The sequence below is a fragment of the Pteropus medius genome, unplaced genomic scaffold, assembly GCF_902729225.1.
Source record: "Pteropus medius unplaced genomic scaffold, Ma_sr-lr_union100, whole genome shotgun sequence".
Classification (NCBI taxonomy): Eukaryota; Metazoa; Chordata; class Mammalia; order Chiroptera; family Pteropodidae; genus Pteropus; species Pteropus medius.
Genome location: NW_024354503.1, coordinates 43,479 through 69,668, shown reverse-complemented (window position 1 = coordinate 69,668; position 26,190 = coordinate 43,479). Strand labels below are relative to the sequence as shown.

The 26,190-nt window shown below is 47.9% G+C and overlaps 1 protein-coding gene across 1 annotated transcript in view; it reads left to right on the top strand.

The window, feature by feature from the left end:
• Window positions 1-26,190, top strand: part of CAPZB (capping actin protein of muscle Z-line subunit beta) — a 123,665-nt gene that overhangs the window by 54,063 nt on the left and 43,412 nt on the right. Inside the window, exon 2 of the mRNA XM_039854611.1 lies at window positions 936-1,025. Within this exon, the coding sequence (XP_039710545.1) occupies window positions 936-1,025 (90 nt within the window). The remainder of the gene's footprint in view (window positions 1-935; window positions 1,026-26,190) is intronic.

Sequence of the window (26,190 nt, the reverse complement as noted above, 5' to 3'; positions counted from 1 at the left end):
GGGGACTCCATCTGCCTGATGTGCTCTTAATCTGCACCGTTTTACCTGGCCCACCTTTCTCACCTTCCTTCTCGTTGCTCCTGCCATCTGTGTAATGGCCCACTCTGCACTGAACTTCCCACCCCTCCCCCAGTTCATGTCTTCTTCTCCCCATGATTTATCACATATTATGGTGACAGGTACACGGTGTCCTCAGGAAATATTCGCAGCGTGAATATTAAATGAGGAGACTGTTGTGAAGCACACAGTGCATAGCTTAAAGAAGGTGCCTAGTGAACGAGGGTTATCTGTATTTTCCCAGGCCTCCTCAGCAGCAGCGACCCCAGAGTATTGCCTTGTAGTCCACTCTGCCAGCTCAAGTGAGCTCTTGGCTATGAGTGATTGAGGTCTTGGTCTATTTCGCAAGGGCGTGGCGCCTGAGAAAAGGTACCAAGCTTTAGGTGAATGAATGAAACACTTAACTTTTGCATGTATCTTGCCACTTGTTCTTTGCGTGGCTTTGTCCTTGGCTTGGAGTTCATCAAGGAACCTGGCCTGGTGGTGTTACCTGTTTAAATCTAAGTTACAGCAAAGGATAAAGACTCATCTGCTCTTTGAGCATGCTCATTGCAGAACCAGGTGAGAGTTACTACATCTGCCTTTCCCACGATCTGCCAAGTTGGAGAAAGAAAGGCAGTGAAGCTTTGAGGTATGCATGGAACAGCGCCGCTTTCTTAACTGTCTGGCCTGCTCCCGCTTCAAGTATCTCTCGGATACCTCGACTTGACACAGACACTGTGGTCAGAGAGAGACTAGCAGTCAGAGGGCCCACTGCCGGCCTGTTTGGTCTTTGAATACCCTGGGCAGGCTGAGACTGCAGGAATGCTTGCGAGAAAGGGGTTTTGAAGGTTTCTGCTGGCAAAATGACTTAGGCATTTCTGTTTCTTCTTTCACAGAGTGATCAGCAGCTGGACTGTGCCTTGGACTTAATGAGGCGCCTGCCGCCACAGCAAATCGAGAAAAACCTCAGCGACCTGATCGACCTGGTACGTGCCTCGTTTGTGTGGTTTCATCGGGGCTGTGGCTCCTGATTGGTTGCTTTTGTGTACCTTTTTCCATGCAGAATTCAAAATGCACGAGAAACCTTCTCTCCCGCCAGACGTCCCTGGGTTACGAGATTCCTCCAGACAGAGAGATGAGTTTCATATAGTCTTAATTTCAGCGCCCCTATGTTAATAAAGCCCAAGCAAGGTAGGACGTCTAAAGTTGATCGTAACCTGTCCCTTTCCCCGACTGCCTTGTTCTCAGTTTCTAGAAAGCTCACCTTCGGGCGTTGATGAAGAGGCCCCACGCGTCCAGCAGGCATTCGACAGTGTATGCTGCTCAGTTTTGTTAGTCTCTGCCGCTGTGGAGGTTTCTCTGACCAAAGCCGTGTGAAAATCTACCCTGTAAAATGCTTCAAAGGCTTCACGTCTAGTTCGAAACGGCATAAAACACGAAAGTCAGCTTTCGAAGACCTCATCACATCTATTTTTCAAATATGTCATTTTTTTTTAGATTCCAAATGATTTTTTTAAAAGTCTCAAAATGATGCCTCAGAATAAGTGGCACCATAACATTATTTGAAAATGCTCACAGTATTTAAAAACATCTAGAAAGCTGTGAAAAATAATGAAAAGAAGTAAACTAAAATAAAATCAGGCCCCAAGAGGCCAAGTGAGTCCCTGCATCATTTGGCTAGAGAGTTCTGGCTCTGGAACCTGGACTCTGAGTCTGGTCCTCTCTTCTTTTCCTGTGTCCCATATCTTTTTGGGTATAATTATCTGTTGCCAACCCTGGCTCATCTATGAGGTATCTTTTAAAATAGTAGTTTGGAAACTTGTTCGATGTGCTGTAGTGGTATATTTAATTTTATTGTGTGATTTCAGAATGATTTACTAGTAAAAAAAAATTATTGCAGGAGACGCCTGTCATTCACAGATAAAACTCTTCACAGCAGCCTATAAGGTCCAAAGTACAGCTATTTCTATATTTATAAGGACACAGACTCCCAGTTGAGAGGCAGCTGTGTGAGACAGAGTAGAACCGTTTGGAGGATTTGTGGGCTTACTGTCTTTTATGTGTAATAATTCAGGAAGTGAGAAGAAGGTGGTTTTTTGAGATAAATGGTCCTGACAAGAAATCCAGCCACAGGTACTTGTGATGGAAGCAAAGAGAATAGAAAATGTGATGATTCCTGGCTGGACAAATAGACCTTTTAGATGAGTATGAAAGACTAGAAGGTTGGATTGTGGTGCAAATGAACCTACTATATATATGCTGAGAATCCAGAGTCACAAACCAGGAGAGGGAGGTGATGTAAATCAGTAACGTGGACCTGGTGTGTAAGGGCATATGACCAGCACGCCCATCTGAGAGGACAGTGGCCCCTTTGCGCCGGCCACTTGTTGCCTTGTGATAACCTTGTGGGCTGTGATAACCTATCGCTTGTTTTCACATTTTTCCGGAGGAACCATACGTTTGGGATTTTATGTGAAATATCCTGATTTTAAACATAAGCCCAAACATTGGATTGGTTTGATCTGATTTTGTGTAGAGTTTGGACATGTGTGTGGGAAATGTGAGTTTTGGGGATGGGGGGTCGGAGAAAACAGTCTTTGTTGGGAAACAATGAAAATACAAAGTCGGATAGGTAGGCGGTGTCTTTGAAAGTCAGAAGGAGGGTTTGAGCTTGGTGTGGTGACTGTCACCATCAGCCCCCTTCCTGAGCTTCATGTGCAACACGCTGTGCTGAACCGTTTACTTACATGTCCTTATTTACCTCTCAGCAGTCCTGTAAGGCAGTGCCGCAGATGCAGTCTGCAAGTGTCGCACGTCTTCGTTTTTCTCACATTTTTGATCGACCGTATGTGGAAGAGGTGGGAAAGCTGAAGGTTTGATCAGATCCCTAATTTGGTCAGCTTCAGAGACTTCGTTTTCTTTTAAACTCAGTGTAAAGTATGCTCGGCTGAGTTTAGATTTAGTTTGCCAATTTAGTTATTACTGCATTTTAGAAATAAACCAAACATAGAAGTAAATGATGAGCAAATTTTTCTCAGTAGACTCTTCTTGGTGTTTAACAGGCTATTTTGTTCTTATGGCAACTGAAGTGTCTTACTACAGCTGTGCGTTTTCTGTGTGATCCCCTCGTCACTTTTTATTTCGGAGACGTGCACATTGCTGCTTTTTTTATGGAAACCTGGTCAGCTGGTTTCCCTTGCTGCACGTGCCAGTCGTACTTGGGCTCGGCAGGGAAAGCGCAGCAGTGACGGTGAGTGGAGGAGGGCGTCAGTCAGCAGCTGTTGTTCACCTTAGCCAGACACCGGGTGAGGCCGATCAGCCCTGAGGTTGAGTTTGCAGGCGGGTGCTGGACCTAGGTTGGAATGCCACATGGTGTCTGTCCCTGATACGTGATGCAGTATGACACATCCCATAGATTACTGCCAGAGTGCTCTGTTTTTCCATTTGAACTTCATCTTCTGGAGAGGCGGCTGGAGAGGGGCTGGCGGCAGGTCTAGGTTGCAGGTAGCTAACACCGGTTGGATGCTCGCTGTGTGTCCCACCTGAGCTGGATGCTTCTCTGCGCGTTACCATTTCCTCACATTTTCATAATTCCCCTGAAATGTACACGTGACCATGTCACCTTTTTCAGATGATGTAGACTCTGAGGAGGAAGTGAGGGTGGTGGCCCGGCGAAGCAGCACCAGGAAACCCCGTTTCCTTTGCTGGGGTGCCTGCCGGGTGCCTTTGGGTTCAGTCATTTTAAACTCAGAGCCCCAGATCAAATATGGTATGTCTTCTTGATGTGCTAGTCTTACCTCTTTGGGGGCAAAAGTTAAATAATTTAATTCATCAAAACAGATGTATTATGGAGAATAATTTAAAATTCACATAACTTAAAAAAAAAACAAACACCTAGAGACTTGAAAGACATTCGCTTCTGAGAGCCATGCCACTCGGTTGAGCAGTTCACTTCTGTCCACTGCTTCCCTGGGAGGCCGGACAGGCGCCGACTCCCCCTCACTGGTAGTTTGGAGTCCAGCCTTGGGCCCCATCGACCTCCTAAGGCTGAACAAGAGGCCGTGATAGATTCCCATCGTCCAGAATGGACTGGGGAATCGGTATTCTCATTAATTTTTTAATTTGAAGTATGATGAATGTCAGAGTGGAAATGGAGCATGACTTTTCAGCGAATTAGAATCTGGTAAAGCATGCCTCATTAAAGCTATATTGACATACTTCAGAAGCCACTTTTTGATTAATAGTTCTGCTTCAAGGTCCTTGCTTTGCACCATAGTGTGTGTGTAGGGGGCTTTCGTACTGATTTTGTCCTGGATCCTATGACCAGTCCTAGAAATTACTTCTTTGAATGTTTTCCTTTAATTGCTGCTATTTTTCTTCTATTTTCCTTGGGAATGACAGGTTTTGTTTTGTTTTTGTTTTCTTTTTAACTAGGTTTGCAAAATTCTCATATTCCTGAAAGACTTGGTCGGTACCGAGTGTACTGCTCTGGTTCCTAAGTTCTCTTGCAGTTTTAGTTTCTTCCCAAAGCTGTGATTTCAGAGCACTCACCCTGTCAGGGGCCCAGCTAGAAGCAGTGTATCCTTTGTTTCTTGTAATCTGGGATCAGTCAGATGTTTTCAAAGCCGCTAAAGCACTGCCCGGTGCAAATTGCAGTCATTCCTCCCATGCTCACCTGTCTAAAATAATGAAGGGGAGGTGGTTGTTTTCAAGAAAAGTCTCCAATTTTAAGACGGACAAGAATGTTGGGATTTGCCAGCGTTTCCCGCGAAGGGAATGGCCTCGCTTAGATGTCGGAGCCAGAGAGCTGTAGGGGAATGTACCCAGTCCACCAGTGGTTCGATTACAGAATCGTATTAAAGAGAAATGTGGCGTATGCTTGGCACCTAGGCCAGGGCAGCCCAATTTATCATGCCAGATCAGCTTGTTTTCTTTTTCTTCTCGGCATCGGAGCTTTTGCTGCCTGGGATTACAATGCATGCTCTGATTGGTAGGGAACGACCTTCCTTTGCAGATGGCCAGAATATCATTTTATTACACATTAATCCCGTTGTACTAGAGTGAAGCCAGCCGAAATCCTTTGTGAAGCTGTTTCAGAAATACCCACACGCCCACGTGGGCCAAGAACCCTAGGATGTTAGGATGCTCCCTTGGATTCCCAAACTTTGACCTTCTGTGGCTTTGTCGTGCACACTGGCAGCAATGGCCGGGGTGTATTTTGAGCCCTGAGCTGAGGAAGGAGTGTATTTCTGCAAACTGGCACCCAGCAGGCCCTCCATCCTTTGCCTTTTTAAGAGCAAACCAAAAATAGCCCTAAATCCGTTTAACCAGGCAGAAAAGTCTCTTCACTGGTCAGTTCATGTTTTAAAATTCCTTCTCTCTTCTTTGCTTTAGTCACCCAAAGGTCCATCTCTTGGGTTTCCCCAGACTTTACTCAAGCAAGGGGAAAGACATTAGAACAGGGAAAGCACCCAAGCTATATAGCCAGGCCTGCGGGTTAGAGGTGAGAGATACATCGGATGCTCTGAGCAGGGAATTGATAACTAGTGATCAGTTTTCATTTGAGCATATTCTTCTTTTTAGCAGCCAGAATTGCCCTCCAGAGATAGAAACAGCCAGCTGAGCTGCGTGCAGGGCTTTGCACTGCCGGTCTCAGCAGCGCCTTCACTCTGCACAGCTCACAAAAGTTGTCCGGCTCTCGTCGGGTAGGGTGGTGTCTGCAAAGGAGCGTGAGGCCTTGACAGAAGGCCGGAGTGTGTGGGGTGCATTTGGGCATTGGGGCTAAGTGAGCGAGTGAGTGAACGGAGACCTCACAGCTTCCGGGTCCAGGAACCTGCTCCCCATGAAGCTCCCACACACTGTGAATAATAAAATTAAGACAAAGATTATGTTCAATAGTTCATTAATATTACTGATTATAGGATTTCTGCCAAGCATTGTTACTTAGTTTTCAGTGTCTAATAGTTGAACGAATGAAATCTGGAAATTATTTTTCCAGTGACAGCTGTGTGGAATGAGGCATCAAACTCAGTTCCATTCCCAGGTGATGAAAACGTGCTGGGCCTGGGGTCCCAAGACGCCGCCCCTACCCTTGGGGGCCTTGAAGGCCAGATGTGATCTGGTTTATCTGTGTTCGAGAGGGAGCAGGCATGTTTTCTCTCCTGGTTCCGCATTATTGTTGCCATTTAAAACAGTTTCATACCAGCACTTTTTCTTCCTTTATTTCAAAGGCAACGTTTAAAATGTCCTCTCTTTTCTGAAGGTGCCTTAGCCGAGATAGGTGAGAAGTTAACGGGTTCAGTCGATGTTTGCTGAGCACCCCCTGTGAGCGAGGCACTGTGCTCAGCCCCAGGATGAAATGCAGCCTTTACTCCTTGGTGCGCCTTCCACAGGAAAAATATAGGGATCTTAAAACGTGATCGTGATAAGAATGACCTCGGTTGGAGTCTTTCAGCCCATTGATCTACGCAGTGACTATCAAGAGCCACAGAACCGAGTTATTCTTTTTGTATTTAGCATCTACGTGCCAGACACCCTTCTAGGTGCTGGGGGTACAGAATAAAAGGCCTTGCTCCACAGAGCTGACATTTATTTAGTGGAAAATTCAGGGAGGATTTTCTGGAAGGAGGAAGATGGGGTTGTGGCCAGCTTTGCACTCTATTATCTTTTGAACAACTACACGGCTGGCATATTCGTTTGTCTTTGCTTTTGAGTAAAGGTGTTTTAATGGCTGTGCCCAGCTAGCACTGACTATTGGTTGCCTTCTCCTCTGACTCATTGCTGGCTACCTTTCACCTGGCCACTCTTCTCAGATTGTTTCCTTAAAGTAGTCATTCCTACTTTAAGAGGAGAACAAATACAAACGTTTGGAGTCCGGGAGGCAAATCCAAAAGTGGCTGCCTCGAGTAGAGAATTTTATGTTTTGTCTTTTTAGAAATTGTGTTCCAATTTATAACAGGCCCATATGAAAGACATTTTAATATTAAAAGAATGCTATTTCCACCAAAGCCTCGAGTCAAATTGATGCTCCAGGAATGTGTGCCCTGTCGCCCTGGGGAAAGAGCTTTGCGGGGTCTCACTCTGGAAGCCAGTTTGGAGATGCTTAGCTGGGCTTTGTGCCTGGGCCTCTCAGAGGGGGTGGGGCTCCCCCATGGCGCACACCGGTGATGCACACTGCTGGTGCCTGTGGAGTCCTGTCAGCCGGGGCCTGCTCTGTAGCCCCACCAAGCAAGGAGAGGTCTGTGCTGCTCCCCATCTGCTGGTACCTAGGGAAATGCCCTGTGGGTTTATGTCAGAGGTGGGGAACTTGGCTTTCCTTCTCCCATTTGTTAGAGGGTTTGTCCGGAAGTATTCTCTCCCAGGCCGGATACTGTCTCTGGAACAGGAGCAGGGGAATGGATTGAATAATTGGTAATTATGCAACAACCCTTGCACAGTTGTGCTGATGTTTCTGAGCTTATTCTGAGCTTTCCTGCAGGCGACACTGTGCTGCAGTTCCCCTTTTACAAGGGAAAAAAGCATTCCAGCCAAGGGCCTCCAGCAGTATTTTAATGAACTCCATTCCTTGGAAAGTTGTGGTGAGCCTTTTCATGCAAGTGCTTGCTCTTTGAATGGACTGCAGCTGTGGTGACTAATGACTAAAGCAAGGGAGAGCGAGAAAGCAGACCCTGGACTCTTAGGAGCTAAACTGGCTCTCTGTTCCCTGCCCAGGGCTGCCTCTCCAGAGGGTCGGGGCCTTTCGTGACCCCACTCCGTTGCTGAGAGAAGGACTCTGCCATCTAATGGTACAGCCTCTGATTTGTGTCAAGGTGACAGGTAGCCCTTCTAAACTAGGACAAAATAGTGCAATTTGCTTAGAGGAAGGAAATGGGGCTTACTGGGGTGCCCTCACCTGACCTGCTCCCCCAGAGATACGGCCAGAAGTTATTTGAAGTTCTCATAAGTTCTGTTTTATGCAGAATAATAGACCCCATTGATTCAATTAAGAATGAGATGCATTACCTCCTGTGTAAACAGTCCAGAAAATTAAAACTTGAAACCAAATGAATGAAGAAGAAAGTACAGGAATCATTTGCTGTGTGTGTGTATGTGTGTTCGTTCGTTCGTTCGTTCCTTGGGGAGCAGAGACTATTTCTAGGAGACTAATAAGTCCACTGGTCCTGAATAGTTCTGGAACAGTAGCATAGATTACCCATCATGGCGAGGAGCTTGGAATTCTCTAAAGCTGGGTAATTTGAAAGTCCCCCATCACCTTTAATATCAACCACCTACTATGCTTTTGTTATTCAAAGATCGTTATGAAGTTCAAAGTGAGATAATTTTTTGTTTTGTCTCAGATTTAGAGTTTGACTCTGCCCTCTTTTCATTCTTCGTAAAACCTTTTGCAGTGAATGACACGGAAAAATAAATAGCTTTAGTGGCAATTCATCAGATGTCAGAAGCATTAATATATATAGGCCTCATTATTAATACATTTTTATCCATCACCTTGTTTAATCTTCAGAGCCACTCTGTAAAGTGGGAGGCTCCCTTTTCATAGCTGAGGAAGCTGAGGACATCTCAGAGTCCTCTAGCTGATATGTGACTGAGGGGAAAGTCAAACCCAGCTACTGATTCCAGCTTATTGTCCCCGTTACAATATTTCCTGCTACAGCTAAATCATTTTAAAGGTGAAACTATAAAAGAAATTTGTGATGAGGGCAGGATATCACCATGGAACTTGTAATTACCTCGGGGGAAAAAAGACTTTTAAAATTTCTCTTCCTGCCTCTGGTGCTAGGAAGCTGTGTCAGAGCCCAGGAGGCAAGAAACCGCTTCCTGGTCCCGCCCACCTGGCTGGTGGGGACAGTGGGCTCAGTGGGAATGAGGTGCAGAGGTGAAGCCTTCTTCAACTAACTCCTGCTGTCCCCCAACACATGCGCACGCACGTGCGCACGCACACACACACACAATGCATTTGTGTGTGTGTGTGTGTGTGTGTGTGTGTGTTGCAGGAGGGGGGCACTCTTTAAAAAAGCATTCTGCCAAACACAAGTAATATGTCATTATTTTTTCTTTCAGTTAATAAAACCAAATGTAAAAACTTAGAGAAAGCAAGTTTTTATATTGCAAGAACTAACAGGATGGGTCAGTAAGGTGACTGCCTTTAAATCAAAGGTACCAAAATCAGCATAAACCACTTAGAATATATAAAGTGCGGGGGTTTGGAGGACAAGATCCCATTGGTAGCAGCAGAACAACATACTACCTAGAAATGAGTTCCCCAAGGGGCAGGAGGGCTGAGTGTGAAGATACCCCCGAACTCCGACCTGAGGATGAAAGGCAGTGGAGGCCCTGGGCTCAGAAACAGGCCCAGTAAAGAACTCAGGGTAATAGCGCAAGTGATTCCATATTTCACTGTGAGGAAATAATGGATTGTTGAATAAAAATGCTGAAACTCATAATTTTGAAGGAAAGCAAGCTAAACTTCTGTTGCACAGCACGTACCCATACTCCTAGTGGACTGAAGAGTTCATATTAAATGAACAAGAAAGAACCAGAGGGAAAACGTCAGTGATTTCAAATTTTACTTAAAAGCATAAGCAAAGTAAAATTAAAAGGCAAAGAACAAACTGCTTATGGCAAAGAATATATCTCCTAAAATTTTCAGAAAATACCTCCTGAGGTTGCCAGTGTCCTTGTCCTCACTGGACAGAAGCAGCAGCAGAGGCTTTGGCAACTTGTCCGAGGTCACCAGGCAGTGGTAGAGCCAGGCTTTGAACCCCAGCAGTCTGACTCCAGGTTCTCAATCACAGTATGCTGCTGCCTTCTCCAACAAGAAAAGTAGGAACACGGTGTTGGAGCACGGAGGTAGCAGGCACGCAGGGGTTTCACGGAGGAGGCAGTGCACATAAACCTGTTTGTCCTTATTAGTGAGAGAAATGCACAATGAAGCAAGATAGGATGGAAAAGTCTCCTTCACCGATGACCCCTCTTTTCTGCTCAGTGGATGGATCATATCTCCTCTGGGATGCAGCCTACACTTTTCCTCACTTTGATGGGATTGGTCAGCTCACCTTGGCATTGAGTCTCCTGAGGAACAAAGACAGCGAGTGAGCCATTGAGGGAGCATGGCACCATCCGTATTGTCACATTAAAAGCCAAGATCAGTTTTCCTTTACCCCGTCATTTCTCTAACTCACTTTCATGGAATCCACTTTGGAAAACATTGGTTTTTCAGAAAGGTTTGTAACCTGCCCCTTAGGTGATCTGGATTCTACACACTTTTTGGCAGTGGCCCTAAGTGTGATGTTAGCTAAGTTTTAAATTTTCATTACTGTTTGGTAAAATGGCATAGAAAGAAACGTAGCTTCCCTTGTTTTTTTTTTTTTTTTTTTTTTTTTTCCCATATAAGGCACTACTTCAGAAAACTTTTAGCTCTTTCAGAAGGGAGGGGAAAAGCGTTGTGTGCATTAAGCAGATCTTATTGGAACTCAGGCACCCTGAGTCATAGCTTGGGTCTGCCTCTTGCTTGCTTCATGATCAGCGGGTCTCTCTGGGTCTCCGGCACTTTTGTGAAGTGAGGGCCAGATGGTTTCAGTATCTGAATTCTGTTGCCTAGAATTAAAAGGACATCACCATGGATACCCTTATGTTGATGTCTGTACTATCAAGATCCCATTGTGCTGCCAGAAGAGGCATCAGTTTTTCTTAGGTCTGTGACCTAGACCTTCCCGTATGGTAAATGTATGGGGAGAGCCTAGCAAGCTGGGGCCTCTGGCAGGTTTCCCCCGGGCTGTTCTCCATCTCCTTGGCAGTGCACTGCAGTGGGCAGCGGGAGGCCGACTGGGACTTGAATCCCACCTCTGTGGCCTTCCAGCTTTGAGACCTCAGGTAGGTCACTTCACCTCCCAGTTCCTTCTGATATACAGGATCAGGATAAGAAAATTCCTGGCACAGTTGCCAGGATCTGAGAATGTATATAAGGTGCCACCATGTATGGGTAAGACAGGTGCTCAATAAATGCCAGCTGATGCTTTTATTACCTTCACTGGCTTCCTAGAACCTGTTTGTTAACCCCTGGGTTCTGCCTGCCCAGGAGCTGCACCCTGATACAGCCTTCCTGACTGTGTTTTCACAGGTGATCACAGCCCAGCCTTGACTTTCACAGGCAGGGTTTGTAACCCAGCACAGGATTGTAAAGATGGTTTATTTAACCCAAAAGGTAGATCAGAAGGCCCTCCATTGAGGCATTTTAGATGGCCCCTCTGCCTTCCCTGAACTATCTGGGTTGGGATCCCTCAACAGGAAGCTGGGTAAAGGCCACTGTCTGTCACCCCAAAGCTGCTTGGTTTCATGACTAGTAACGATGTTTGTCATTCCGCAGAGATATCTAATTTCATGCTTCACATTCTGCCCTGGCAGGGGATGGGCTCCCAGGATGATGTGGTCTTTCTTTCTCGTCTCTTCCTGATCGCTTTGGCAGGCACTTGCCTCCCTGCTTCATTCCCTAAATGCATAACTGTTCCCAGTTATCACCTGGAGTTCTGTGGAGGCCCTGGGGGAAAAAGCTAAACAAAGTGGTTGGGTGGTCTCACAGGTGACGGTGGTGGAGGTCTTAGAGTCGATCTCAGTGCCCTGGGATAGGCCAGCTGATATTATAGCCTTACAGGTCATGTGACCTCATCACCTTCACTTCAGCCTTCCAGAGGTACCACACAGTACCTGTACATCATCCAGGACAGGCCACCTGTGAATTCCAAACCCTCAGGATCCCTTTCTGTTGTCCAGTTTCCTGCTTTCTCTGGCCTTCATTTCTACTCAGTTTGCACTTCCATCTTACCGAGACTGCGAAGCCCTTGTTTCTGTCTTGAACCCCCATCTCTAGTCTACCCCCTCCTCCCAACACTGCCAGTATAACCCCCAGGCACCCCTTTCTCTGGTTTGGAAACCCCAAGTCCACACCAGAGGGTCTTCCACAGTCAGCCAGAAGTGGTCCTCTCTTCCATGGCTTTTCCCCCTCGGGCCTCACTCGAGTCTGTCTCATGGTGGGAAGGCTGCTTTAGCACCTCAGCTACTACCTACCATTCATAGCCATGATGCAGAAAATGCCTCTAAGCTGCCACCAGCCAGGAAGAGGAAGTTTGGGATGGGCTAGGAGCGGTGTGCCCATTTATTTTGCACATTTTTTGAAAACAGATTGGTTATTTAATAGTCCCTATCCCCCTCACCCCACCCCTCCCACATGTGCTTTATTTGCCAGGTTAAAGAAGTCTATTTTAGTATCCTTGGGGATCACAGGTCTATAAAATTCTTGGTTCAGTGTTTTCTAGTGCAGCTCTTAGTCTGAGATTGTTTGCCTGAAATGTCTGCTTAGCAGCACTGAGATGTGATGATTCAGCACCTTGAAATCCAAAGGCCCAGCTGAACTCACCTCTCATCTCCATCACGTCTTAGCTGTGTGCCCTCCGAGCCTCGATTTCTCATTTAGGAGATGTCCACGCATGGTGCATGATGGCACTAACCTCGAGAACTAGACACTGTGTATGTCAAGTTTCTGGCATAGTACTTGGTTCATAGTAGCTGTCTGCATAGGGTTCTGAGGACACGTCAGACTTCACGCGGTGGTTGTAGTCATTGTGCAAATGAATGAAAACGTCCTGGTTTTTCTTTGCTAACTGTCAGATGCCGCGTAATGTCCTAGACCCTTTATATATTTAGTTTAGTTAAACCGCACACCACAAAACTAGTTTTCCGTCTCCATTTTTCAGATGAGGCAACTGAGGGAGGTTTAACGAGTTGGTCAGAGCCAACTCATTAGTAAGTAGCTAATTAATAGCTGTGTCAGGATCATGCCCAGGCCCACCTGGCTCGGACACCTACTCTCCCACCATGTTTGTCTCCTCACAGCTTCCCCAGGAACAGCTTTCTTCTTGTCACTGCAGGTCACTAGCAGATGGCTGACTCTGAACGTAGATGTTGCCGCAATAATTAGCACCAGCATGAAGTTATTCAGTCTTCGCAGAGTGTAGCTCTCCCTTTGCCATGTTGAAAGGGTGTCCTGTCCTGGCCTTCCATTGCTAAAGATGAAATGCAGCATTCACGGTAATGATCATGTGACCCCAGCGTCCAGGCCACCACCACCAAGCAGCATCGTCATTTTTGTTCCTTTTTCGTTGAGAGGTGGGAGGTGGAGGTGCCTTCCAGGACACCCAGCGGCTTCCTGTTGCTTGCATAGAGGAGTCAGAGCGCTCAGAAGGGTGCTGGGGTGAGTAAGGGTTCCGCCCTCCTCCTTTTTTGGGTCATTGGCCCTCATCAGGCCAGACACTTTTTATTCATTAGCCAGACAGTTTGCGGTTGCCCCTTTGCCACGTGTGTTGCTGCTTTCCTGGGCCTGTCACACTCACAATTAAGGTTCATTAGAGACCTTGTCAGTCACAACATGCAAAGAACCTACCTATGTGAGGCCGCACGAAGGGGCCATCCAGCCCTGTCCCCCCATCTTCCCCTGAATGGTTACCAACCAAATTCTGGGTGCTTGGTGTACAGGAGAAGAGGTATGAACAGTATTTGTGAAACTCCAGACTCTCAGGTCTTAATGGGCCTGTTCCCTTTTATGTAATTGAAACCTTTAAGCTAAGTCCAGAATCAATGTTACCGATGGTGGTGGTGGGAGTTTTGTCAGATGGAAGCTTTGGATAAGTATCTAACAGCAGGCCACTTGGAAGAGAGATTCGAGCCAAATTCAGAGATTTTAATTATCGTTAATACCCTCCGGTCTTTCTGGAGTGTGTAGGCACACTTAATTACTATTGACCGAAAGCTAAAACAACACTCTTGGTTTAGGACAAAACCCTTGTGGAGATTTGCCCTAGACTGGACATGATTATTCTTCAGAGAAGTGGGTTTTTCCTCTTTCTGTGTGTGCTTGAATATAAGTTGGGAGTAGAGATGTGGGTCAGGCACTTTAAAGTTGCTTACCACTTCTTCCGCATCGTGTCCATACCTGTTCCATTCACCTTCCAACTTCTAAACACTGCACATTGGGGAAGCTGCGTCTCCAGGTCACTCAACAGAGTTGGCTTCAAGCACTTCCTGTTAATTGTGTGCTATAATTTTGTATTTTTAGCACTGAAGAACTTTCTGACTTTGAAGCATCTATGGAATGTAATAATGCTCATCCATATCCCCAGACCCTACACAGTACCTGGCCAGTTATTGATGATAAATAAATAGTAATGATACAATAAACCTGCCTATCTCCAAACTGAGAGGAGAGGGCTTTCTAAACTCTGTAATCTGAGGCACAGAGATAAAAGAGACAAATAAAGATGCCTCACTGGAGCCCGCAGCCCAAAAGACTTATAGCTGGTGACCCCAGCAGGTGGCAGTAAGGGAAAGGCAGCATATCATTGTGAATCTTTCAGATCACCTGAATCGTGAATTAGCTGGGCATGAGTGTACCCTGAATATCCAGGTGACCTTGAGTAAGCTACTTAGGTTCTCTATGCCTCAGTTTCCTTGTCTGTACAATGGAGCGGATTATGAGTTTATCTATTCTCAAAGAGGGCAGTTGTGAGGATTAAAGGAAGTAATGTGGGTAAAGTGCTTAGTGCAATGCTGGGTGTAAACCAGAGCTCACTAGATCAGTGCTAACCACTGCATTGAAGAAAACGATGATGATGTTGGTGAACTTGCCTCATGGGCTTCCTGACACAGTGAGTGGAAGAGAGGTTCGCTAACCAGAGCAGTTTGAATGCTTTGCCTTTCCCGTTACAGTTCACCCGTCCTTCGCAGGAAGAGATGCCCCTTCTTGGGGGCGTTTTCCTGTTCGGGTCAGTGGGTGAATGTGTCTTGACCAGGCTCTGGGAGATGGTGCGGTCTCCCAGCCAGGCATGGGCAGTGAGACTGCTCAGATCTCACAGCAGCAAGTGGGTTTTAATGCCTTTGCCTCTAGTACTTTATTTAGCTCATGGGCCTTGACAGTGACATGTGTAAGAACTGCACCTGGGCGTCCAGGAGAAAGGCAGGCCCCAGGGACATTGCGTGCAGCTTGGGCTGTTGGAGGCCAGTGGAGACGTGGTTCCAAGTGCCCAAAGTGGTCACTCTTAAAGAATGCCACCCACCCATATCCAGTCTGTCAGACAAAGATGCGGTTATCCTCATTTTAGAACGGTTTGATGAACATTTCTTGCTGCTACCCTGCCCTAGATTCCTGGATCGTTCTGGTAGCCTCTGGGCCTCTCTGCAACCAGAGTAACCAGTCCAAAATGCAGTCCCGGTCATGACCCTCTGAGACCCTCCACGACCGCATGCTGTCATCAGGGTCGAGCCCAGAGAACAACCTGGGTCTAAGAACTTTCGATCTGGCTCTGCCCGCCCCTCCTGCCTCCCCCAAGGCTCCTCCACCCCAGCCCCACTGACCCGCCGCAGGGCCTCCCCAGGGCCTCGTGCCCTGTCCTGTTGGGTCTTCGTACACGCTGTCTCCTCTGCTGGGAACACGTCTCCACATTGGCTCTGCTCGGGCTTTATTCCCCACCCCATTCCACTTTGTGGGCCCAGCCATGGCGCCCACCTTTACTCTCAGTGGGAATTGCTCCAGTATGACTCTTCCACCTTCCTTCAAGCTCTCTGAGGGCAGGGATCTTGTCTGCTTCGTTCACCTTTGTATCGCCGGTGTGTGTCACATAGCGGACACTCATGAAGGCACGCTCAAGCCCCCGCTGAGTGCCAGAGCCTGAGGGGAGGCACTGCGTCAGCGTGCTCAGTAAGGAATGCTTGTGGCTTTAAAGTGCTCATAGCATGGGGGAGACAGACACCCAGACGGATGTAATCTGGGGATTCCCGTGGAGGAGAGGAGCGGCGCTGTGGAAGCAGCACGCCCACCCGTGGTGGGCGGGTTCCAGGGAAGGCTGCTTGGAGTAGGTGAAGTGAGACACCCCAACAGGGTGATAGGAAGGGAGCTAGCTGGGCAGAGATGGAGTAGGAGTGTGTTTCTGTCCAGATTACAGCCTGTGAATCGATGCCTGGTAAGCTGTGGGCGTTGGTTCGGGCCTCACGGGTCCCTTGCTGAAAAGCAGGTGCTGGGCGCTCGCTCCAGTTGGTGAGCATCAGCTGTTGCCCCTCAGACTTTCTGGATGGATAAGGGGTGGGACAGAGATTGATTGGTTATCTGCAGTTTTGAGATTAGAGCTGAGAAGTGTGCCTTTTTCTTAGATTACTCCACGTGCCCTCCTGCCTCGGGAAAAGCCCACATCATGAGTCCTTTCCTGGGAAACCATGACCTTGCTGGCTCTGTGGAGACCGGGAGCTTTATGGAGCTGCCAGTGCCACCTGTCTTTATCTGGTCTGATCTCACAGGCACCTGGGACTTTCCAAATCAGCTGGCAGCGCTCCGTTCACAGCTCTGCTGGGCGGGTAACAGCCGCTGCTCCCAAGGGAACCCACGGGAAACTCCTGACTCTCTGTTTTTCCCAAACTCTTTGATTTTGATGAAGAAAGGTGTAGAGTCTGTGACTGATACTTGTTTTCCTTATAACAACTTATAATTTGGTGACTCTTCTCATAACTGCTAGGGGACCCAGGGTATCCTCCAAAGTAGAGTTAAATTGTCTGTTTGAAAAGATCGTGCCCCATCCTGCATTGAACGTCATGATGCATCCCCATGGATGTCAGCTGTTTGGGGAAAACCACTGCTTCCGTTTTTACCACTTGGGAGTCAAATCGGCAAGTGGAGCAGGGGAATATCATTTTTCTGTATTACAGGTCATCAGCCTATGCAGGATATTTCCATTGGAAATTCTTGTGAAAGTGCCACGTGCATGCAAATGAAAAATATGGTTCTAGGCCTGAGGGCTTGTTTAGCTTCCCCTTGAATTACGTTTCTGCCTTAAAGCACTTGCCAGAAGAGCTTTTCTGCGTGCTCTGAGAAGACCCTTAGGAAGAAGATTCGGCCTGTCTCCTCCCAGGCCAGGTGGTCCTCTTTTGTTGCTCTGAGTGATCACTGAGACTACTGAAAAGGTGGCAAGGGACAAGTCCATGTGCTTCATTCTTGGGGAGAGTCACGCAGAAGTGAAACTTGTTGATTGCCCGTTGGTTTCCACATTCTTTCCATTCCGGAGATTCGCTGATGCCCCACGGGCTCTGCGGAGCTTCCCCTAATTAAAGGGCCTCCCAGCTGTGTGCACAGCGCTTCTGCCTCCAGTCTCTGCCCTTTTGTGTTTGTGTTTAAAATTCCGCCCTTCCAAAATGTTTGCCACTCAGCAAGTCTCCTTGAAAAGCCCCCACTTTTGTTTGGGGAGGATTTGTCCTTTTCAGTTTTTGTTCTGCCTATGTACAGGAAATTTAAGTCTCTTTGGATTTGTTTGTGCAACCGCTCTTGGGTCATTTTTTCTGTCGCCGTTGACGTGTGTATCTCACCACAGCATTGGGAGATGGCGATGGGTGTTCCTGGTGTCTGTGCTGTTGTACTTTGTAGGCAGACGTGGGACTGGAGTATCATTTGGATTTCACTCTGGGCAAAATGAACGAAAGAGCTTAGTCCTCCCATGGTTTCGTTTAATGGGCAGGAATACTACAAGATCAGGGAAGTTCTTTAGAAGGAACCTGATCTCAGTAAGGGTCAGGGTGCTGCAGCAGGAGGCTAAGCTCTTCCCGGATGAAGAAGATACTTGATTCTCGTCTGCTGGAACTGGGAGACATAATTCATCTGATAGGCACAAAGACTCCTAACGTGGCCTTGCCGTAATAGAATTTTCTAGTAGGAGGTCTGTCTAGCTTCTGCATTTCAGGAACTATATGGCATCCTGTTACTGGTGGTCCCCGGAGAAGTGTTGTATGAAAGCTTAGAGGTCTGAAGAGTATCTCTCTTTTGGTCCTGCCTTCTGGTTGATGAGAAATGTGAGACATCAGAGTGAGTTGGAGTGAGGTTCCCCTTCCCCGGGACCAGAAGAGGCAGAAGGCGTTTGCTCCTCGAGAGCTCTCGGGCGGCCTGCAGGTTGGCAGGCACCGGCCCTGGCTGAGGAGTGCCTGGGTCATCCCCTTAGAACACTTCTGGTTTGGGAAATGGATTAAAAACACGTAAGGAGAGCTCAGCCCGCTTTCCCTGACGTTGGAAATAGGCCAGGAAAGTAGGCCGGGTATGGAGGAGGGACACTGTTGCTGGTTCCTGAGCCTTCGAGGCCCACAGGTGGTATCCCTGAGGCTTGTCCGGCAGGAGCCTGGAGTTTCTAATGCCTGTCCATCACCAGCCCCTTTAAAAGCGGGTGGCGTGCTAACTGCTGGTGAAGAGATCTCAGATGAAAGAAGGGGACACTGAAGTCTGTAGAGCTCTATGCCCCAGTAGTAGTGAAGACTGCATTTCTCTTCAGTGAGTAGAATTGAGTGGACGCTCTGAGGGGTGGGAGATCACTCCTGGGAGAGAGAAGTAATTTGGGTTCTGTATACAAGTCATTTCCTAAGAACTTTACATTTGCACCTGGAATTCAGGGGGAAAGCTCAGGGGGAAAGCTCATGAGGCTCAGCCTTTTCTTCCTCGTGTTGTGGCTCATTCGCTTCTGTGTGTGTCTGTGTCCTACGCTGTGCACCTCGGGCACACCCAGGGCTTGGTCAGTTTTGGCTCTCACGCAGTGCCTTGCTTAGTGCGTGTTTTGGTTTGTTTTGGGAAGACCGTCACAAGCTTTTGATTAGCTCATAGAGCCATTTCTTGGATAGTTGTAACGATAGTAAGTAAATAGACTAAGTCTTAAACGATGCAACTTTGTAGGTCCTTACAACTAAGATGAACCTACTAGCCACCTAGTCTCATGGTTTTCAGACTTTTTTTTTTTTTAAATCAGTGGAGCCCACCCTTTCAAACTAAACCTTATACAAAACTCAAGTGAAACAGTGGTGGGCCCAGGCTTCCTCTCTTGCCCTTGTCACCCTGAGCCCCTCCCTCGACACCAGCACCCTGCCAGGCACTTCCCTCTGTCGTGAAACCTGTCTTGTTCAGTTGGTCCATTTCAGAGGTGAGGAAACTGAGGACCCAGGCTGCTGCAGCTCATGCAGTGATTCAGCTCCGTTTCATTGCGGACCCAGCTCTGGCTTCTGGGCCGGGCACGTGTCCCTTACAGTGTGTTTCGATGAAGGACAGCTCTGGCTTGTAAGGGTCAGTAGTCAGCTGCAACCGAGGCTGAAGAAGAGGGCGACGCTGCTGCTGGTTGCTGATGCCCGGAGTCTCTTTTTCCTCTCGTAAACTCAAGTCCCGTGACGTATTTGTATCTGCCGAAACCTGTTAATTTTCTTGCATTTTCATTGAACTTATAGTTCCCTGAATATACCTGTGCTCTCCACCTGGAATAACCTGTCCATTCACTTTTTTTGTTAAACAACAGCTTTATGGAGATGAAATTCATGTACTGTAAAACTCACCCTTTTAAAGTGAACAGTTCTATGTTTCGATATTTTTTAACATCTTCACAGTTGTGCAGCCAACAGCATTCAGCAACCACACTCTCCCTTTGACCACGGGGGCGTCCCTGCACCTCAGTCCCATGGGCTTCTTTTGACCTACTCTGCACTTTTCATAGCTCAGCTTGGATGTTAGCTCCTCAGGACGTCTTCCCTGGTCTCCACTGCTCCAAAGCAGCTCTGGAGGACCCTCCACTTCACTTCCGTAGCATCCACACTTGCCCTTGTCCTGTGAGCTCCTCGAGGGTGGTGACACTATATTTGATCCCTCATGCATTTAGGTGGATTTTATCTGGCGCCACAACTTTCAGTTTTTCTTTGTAATGAGCCAAAGTGGAGAAACGGAGGCTCTCTCCATTCTGGAGACCCAGCCAACTAAGGGGTCCCATCGGTTGTTCCTGAGTGGAGCTGACTGCTTCCCCAGTAAGAAATACAGATTTTACTATGGCTATGTGCGGTCATTTTCTCTGGGTGACTCAGTGAGATTGAAACAAAACCTGATGAGACATCCATCCAGTGGAAGGAATCCAGTGTGAAATATGGCTAGCCAGCCACAATGATTTTGTGCTAAGGGACAGTGAAAGCCACACGACTTGTTCTGGGTATGGTCACAGAGTGCTAACCCCATTTCCACTCAGGCGCACACAAGGCACCAACAACTCCACTTGAAAGGAAGCAGCAGCATCACTGGAATTTTGATAATGTTGGGGCTGTTTAGAGGTTTGTGGCTTTGAGAGTTTGGGGAAAATATGTGATGGAAAGAGCCAGGACTCTGGTTTGTGACTCAGTGGCTGCGTGGCTCTCAGCCTCTGCTGCTGCTTCTTAAGGTCATTGGCCTTCCTGGTTGGCTCTGAGGACCCCGGAGTGGAGGTGTCCCCAGCCTGGCATCAGCCTGCTCGTCGCGAGGCCTCAGAGGTGGCAGTGGGAGTGCTTGGCTCCGTGGACACGCACTGACCCTGGAAACCTCCTCCCTCGTCTTGGGGTCTGGGGAAAGCTCCTGTACCCATGGCGTTTTGTGGGCCTTCACAATCAAAAATGCTTCCTGTGTTGCCATTGCCCGTGTTCGGCCCGGCTTCGTGATTCCTTGCCGCATTTTGCCATGCTGTCCCTTTACAGCCAACTAAACACACGTGATTTCCCCGGAGTGTCCCTTCCGCTCTGACATGTAGGAATATCCAGCAGCCTGCCCTGCTCAGCTCTGAGGAGCCCTCCCCGGTCAGGGGTGAAGAGCAGTCGTCTCCGCGTCCCCGCTTATCAGAGATTTCCCTGTCAGTCTCACTTCATACACTCCCAAGGCTGTAGCCCATTCATAGCTTTAAAGAAGGTTTAGTTAACGTGAAGGTTTTCCACACACGTTTCGTAAAGCCTGGGCTGGGCCTACACCTGAGCATCCAGCGACAAAATGGACTGCTTTTTCCCATTACCTGCCCACATTAGACATCGCTGCTTTTTCTCTCAGGCGTTTTGCGGGGAGAGGTTCACACTGATCTAATCATGCAAAACCCCGCTTTGGCCAGTACTTCTCTCTCCATTATTCAGTTGATGATTATTTCAGGCTAAGTATTTTTGTCCCTGGATTACTTGCCTGGCACATGCTAGAGGTGGCACTGGCTGAGTGGTCGAGGGCTCCGGCTCTGAGGAGGGGGTGGGTTTGCACGGGTTTCTTTGAATTCTAGCACTAAGGTAGAGGATGGAGATCCCATGTCCTATCCATGAAATTATAGTCATAACCAAAAGACTGTGTTATAAATGAATTGTTTTCATGTATGTTTACCTGGTCTTTTTCCCCAAAAGGTTTGGGGTGGCTTAATGCAGCTGGCACAACACTTTAAGGTCCTATACTGAGAAGGCCAGCCGGAGGGCCATCCTAGAAGAGGAGCACAGTTTTGTCCCCACTGTCACAGGGAAGGCTGTTGCTTCAGGAAGTGCCTCATGGAGTGCGAGGGCAGGACCAGTCCCACAGGCCCCAGCAGGGTGGTCGTCCACACTCCTTGGGTTCAAGAGCTTGAGTCTCCCTCCAGCTTGGGGAACCAGTGGTCTCAGTACAGTAGTGCCACCACAGGGCATCAGTCTGTCTCGCCCCACCACCCACCCACCCAGCCTGCAGCCCCATCTCTAGGTGAGGCACTGGAGAACCTTCGGGGAGCTTGCTTACCGCTGAGACAGACGTGGGCTTCAAAAGATCGGAACTCAAGCTGAGTGTCTCTGCTTTTCCACAATTCAGCATGACCCCGCCAGCACATGGGAGGCCCTGCCAGCATTGCGCTAGGTATGGAGTGGCCCAGGGACACCTATTTTAGATCTGTGAGGCCTGGGAGCGCGTCTTATACAGCAATGTAGGAGCTAGACAAGAGTCAGGTGGCTTTGGGCACACATGGAAGAGGTGGCCCTTGAAGGAGACTGAGGCTCATTAGGTGTCATTGAGGGAAGGGTAGACATCATTGGTGAAGAGAGTGGCTGTGGTGTGGCGAGACTGTCTGAGCTGATGGGTGGAGGGGCAAGGTGACTGTAGTAAGTCTGCAGTGGGCGAGCCTCCCTGCTTGCTGTCCTCCAGGCAGAGGCGGTTGCCTGCTCCTTCTGTGACAGCTTCTAATACCAGCTTGGTGGCTGCAAGCAGTTCTCAGTACCAAGTCCGATATAGTGTGTCCCGGGAGTGTTCCGCCTTTGGCTTCTTGAAGGTGCCTGTGTATTGTGCACTATCCCTCAGGGACCAGTCTTTAATTAAGAGGAACAGGCGGCTTAGAAAGACCCTGACTTCTCTGTGCAGACACAAGTGATGAGTTGTGCTCCTGGCCAGGGAGTGGTTAATTTAATTAGGCCCCCAGCGCCTGCCACCCTTTGGGGAAGCATACGGTTACAGGTTGTCAGTTACAGGTGGACAACGGGAGCCTTGTGTGTGCCCCTGGTTGATGCACATACAGTGATTTTCATTTCTCCTTTCAATTTGTCTTCTCTTTGTTCTGCTCCTTCCTGACCCTTCCTTTAGAAAACCTCTGGCCTCTTATTCTAGGCTGTGAGCTTCCAGAAGGCAGGGGTTTTGAGTCTTAAGTATGGATGGCTGAAACCCAGCCCGGGAAGTTTGCCTTTGTTGCTTATTTACCTCTGGGGTAGTTGGGGGGCGCTTGGCTAAGAAAAGAAAGGGAGCAGAGGGCACTTATTTTTTCTCGATAAAGCCTTTTGTTGTTAATGGCATGTGAAAATTGATTTCTAAGTACAAGAAAACATTCGTTAGTCAAAAGCAATTTCCTGACGGTGGCCCTTTTGGCCAGCTTTGTTTGTGTTAGACACTGAGTCACTAACCCCAGCCAACAGTTGTGTGCCTTTTTGAGCAAGTACTTACTTAGTCTGCTGGGTGTACTTCATGTACCAGCGTCTCAAATCACATTTTAATGTTCCCAAAATTGGGATATTGCTTCTTACACTTAACATGTTCATTAAGTGTACATTAATCTTCAAAAGACCTTTACTTAAAGTCTGTACTTAAACTTAAAAGGGTATCATTCTCGGAGTTAACCGATAGCTTAATTAGAAGGGAAGCTGGGTCGCGTATCTTATGACACCCCCGATATGTACCCTCATAATAAACATTGTACGTGTAATCCTATTTAAAGGGGTGGGGGTGGCACCCCTTGTGTGTATAGTTGGGAGTAGAAGGCTGAGAAGCCTTCGGTTTCCCAGGTTCTGTGCTGGATGGTGGCCGCAGTGCCCTGCCCGGTTTCTGCTCCCTGTGTCTGCTCTGGCCTGGTGCCAGGGAGGGAAGGCTTTGTCCCCTGCAGACCCGGAGATCTCCCCTGTTGGCCTCTGCTCACCCCTTTCCTCTGAGCCCGACTGGCTGGAGGGAACCTTGCTGACCTGCTGGATCAGAGCTTCGCCTTTAGATTCCAGGGGTGCTCCACCCCTCCTTAGCTGTGTTCACCGGCCAGGTCCTGGAGTCGTGCAGGTCACCAGCCTCACTCCAGAGGTGGGTGCTCAGTAACATTAGCTTGTTCGGTCTGTGTCCTATGGTGACATGTTTTAATGCCTTCTGGAATGGCTCCTTGTTGCGTGTCCGCGGTGGCCAGAGCGTGCTCCGTGAGAGCAGGGCTGCATGTGTCCATCCTGTCTGCCACTGACTCCGTGGCACCTACCACGTGCCTGGCATGGGCTCTCAGCATTTATCGAGTGGAATGAATTTCTCCTTGAGATGGGTGTTGTAGCCCCCAGTTCTGAGGTTTAGGAAGTTTATACCCATCCAGGAAGTAGCAGACTGGGATTTGAACTCGTGTTTGATTTTAAGTGTTTCCCAGCGTGACATACTATAGACTGTTTCTGACATTATTAGCATGTGTGTTGCTAAAAACACTATTTTCTTTTGTATTTTCATTAGGGGGAAAAAAAAGGAAAGTTTGGGGCCTTGGGAAAAATGAAAGGCACAGGTTGTAAGCAGAGACCCCTGCTGGCCACGCGAAGGGACTCCTGCACCCCGATCCTTTGCTGCCTCCAGGGAGCAGGCTGGTGTGTTGTGGGGGGAGCGGGCCCAGCCAGGACTCTGCTGGCCCATGACTGCACCGACAGTTCTCGTCTGAGTGTGCGACCCAGTGAACGGAGTCTGGTTTTGATTGTTATCTCTCTGGTGGCGGGCCCTCCGCCAGCGGGCAGATCAAAAGATGGAATGTGTTCATTTGCCCATTTTTTAAAAAACCGAGGTACAAGGGTGCACTTCTTAAAGACAAGGGCACCGTGGATTAGATTATCCATGGAGTTGAACTGGTCTGGCTTTTGTGCTTTTTTTAAGGGTTCATCTCAAGTTTCTTTCTCTGGTTGAACAATTTTTTTCAACATTAATAACTAATGGAGAAGGGAAGAGGCAAAGTAGAACCATATGGCGGCACAAACACAAACCTCGCTTGTGGCCGGAAACATCTGATTTGTATCTCTTTTCATGTGATCAGCTGTTGGGTTAGATAGTAGAAAAGTATTCAGTTTGGGGGCAATAGCAAGAGTGGATGTGATTTATTTTTTTTAACCTAGCCGCACTGAGTCTCACATGTCCTTTCTTAGATATTGGCTAGTAACTCTGTGGCTCCGGGCAACTTATTTCTCTAAGGCCTTGTTTTCTCCTTCTTTAAAATAGGAATGGTAACTGGATCTATATCTAGGACTGTTTTGAGGATTAAAGGAGGTGATGCAGGTAGAGTTTATTATACCGCAGTGCATGGCATGCACTGCCAGGTGTTGGCTATTACATCCTCCTCGTCTTTATCCTCATTACTCTTAAGGTGTCACTTGAGGTGGTTGCTAATGGCATCCTAACCTCTTCCTTCCTTCTGGGGTTTTTCTCTCTCCAAGTTCACGTTATTCCCCTTTCCCTCTATTTTTTCAGTAGGCACCGGTTAGCCGGTAGGGACGTCAGTGATGGAGGGCATGATGGTTCCTGCCCCTGGGATCTTGTGGCAGTGGCGATATTGATGGAGCCCTGGACCTGACCACCAGACCTGACGGCAGAAACACTGTCCTGGCCAGTACAGCGTTGTTTATTATTCCATGTCACTTGGAATTAACTTTAACTCCCCTCCACAGCCTGGATTGGTCTGACACCTTCGGCATTATCTGAACACTCTTTACAAAGGCCGTGAAGCAGTTCAGATGATTTAGACAGAAACCATTCGCCCCGGGGTGTCAGCACCAACCACATTTCCTCTCCAAAGGCTCTTCTTGGCTTGGGTGGCAGCAGAGCCGGTGATACACACACCCCAGAGTGAACTCTCGGCTTTGTTTGGACTTGTCCTTTCTTTTAAATTGCTATGCAAACTCATCCTTGAGACTTAATGTGATTTCTTCCACTGTTCTAAACTTTTGACATGACTAGGAGGTGGGGGTAGGGTGGGGATGAGTGTACAGAGGGGGTCTTCAGTAATTGATTAGATTACAGAGGTAAGCTGCCTTTATTCTGGGTCTATAATGTGACCTCAGATCACAGGATGAATACACACTTTCTCAGAAGTCTGCAGACATCCTGGGGCACCCGCCTCGGTGTGTGTGTCTCTGGGCTGGGTCCCGGGGACCGACCGGTCTCTGCCTCTGTAGAGAATGTTAAGTAACGAGGAAGGAGTAGAATGATAGCTGATTGCAATATTAGAACAGCCATCCCCAAAGCATTTGGGATTCAGCTGGCAACTGGGTTACTGCAGGACTTCCAAAGAAGGTGACATCTTGATAAAGAAGTTGGAGTTTGGGCTGGCCCCTGAAGGATAGTAGGACTTAAGAGAGGAATGGGAGTAGGGTGCCGGATTTAGCAAATAAAAACCACATGTCCCATGTAATATTTGAGGCATACTTACATTAAAATATTTATTGTATATCCGATATTAAAATTTAACCAGCCAAGCCATTATTTTATCCAGGATCCTTCAATGGGGAGATTTCTAAGGATAAGAGCACGTGTGTGAACTTGCATGTTCAGGGAGTGGTACGTAAGGCAGTGCGGTTGTTTGAGAGGGTTCAGGCAGAAGTGGAGGGTGGGGTGGGGTGGGACAGGAGTAAGACACATCAGTAGGTGGTGCCAGGTCATGACTAATGCACCCTTGGGCGGCTGCTCTGGTGTAGGCACACCACGTGGCCCACACTTTGCATTCCCCGCGACGACAGTGAGATTATTCCTCCAGAATATTTTATCTTTGATCAAAGACACAAGACTTATGAAGGGAAATAGAATACAAAAATAATGTCCCACCTTCAGAGTTT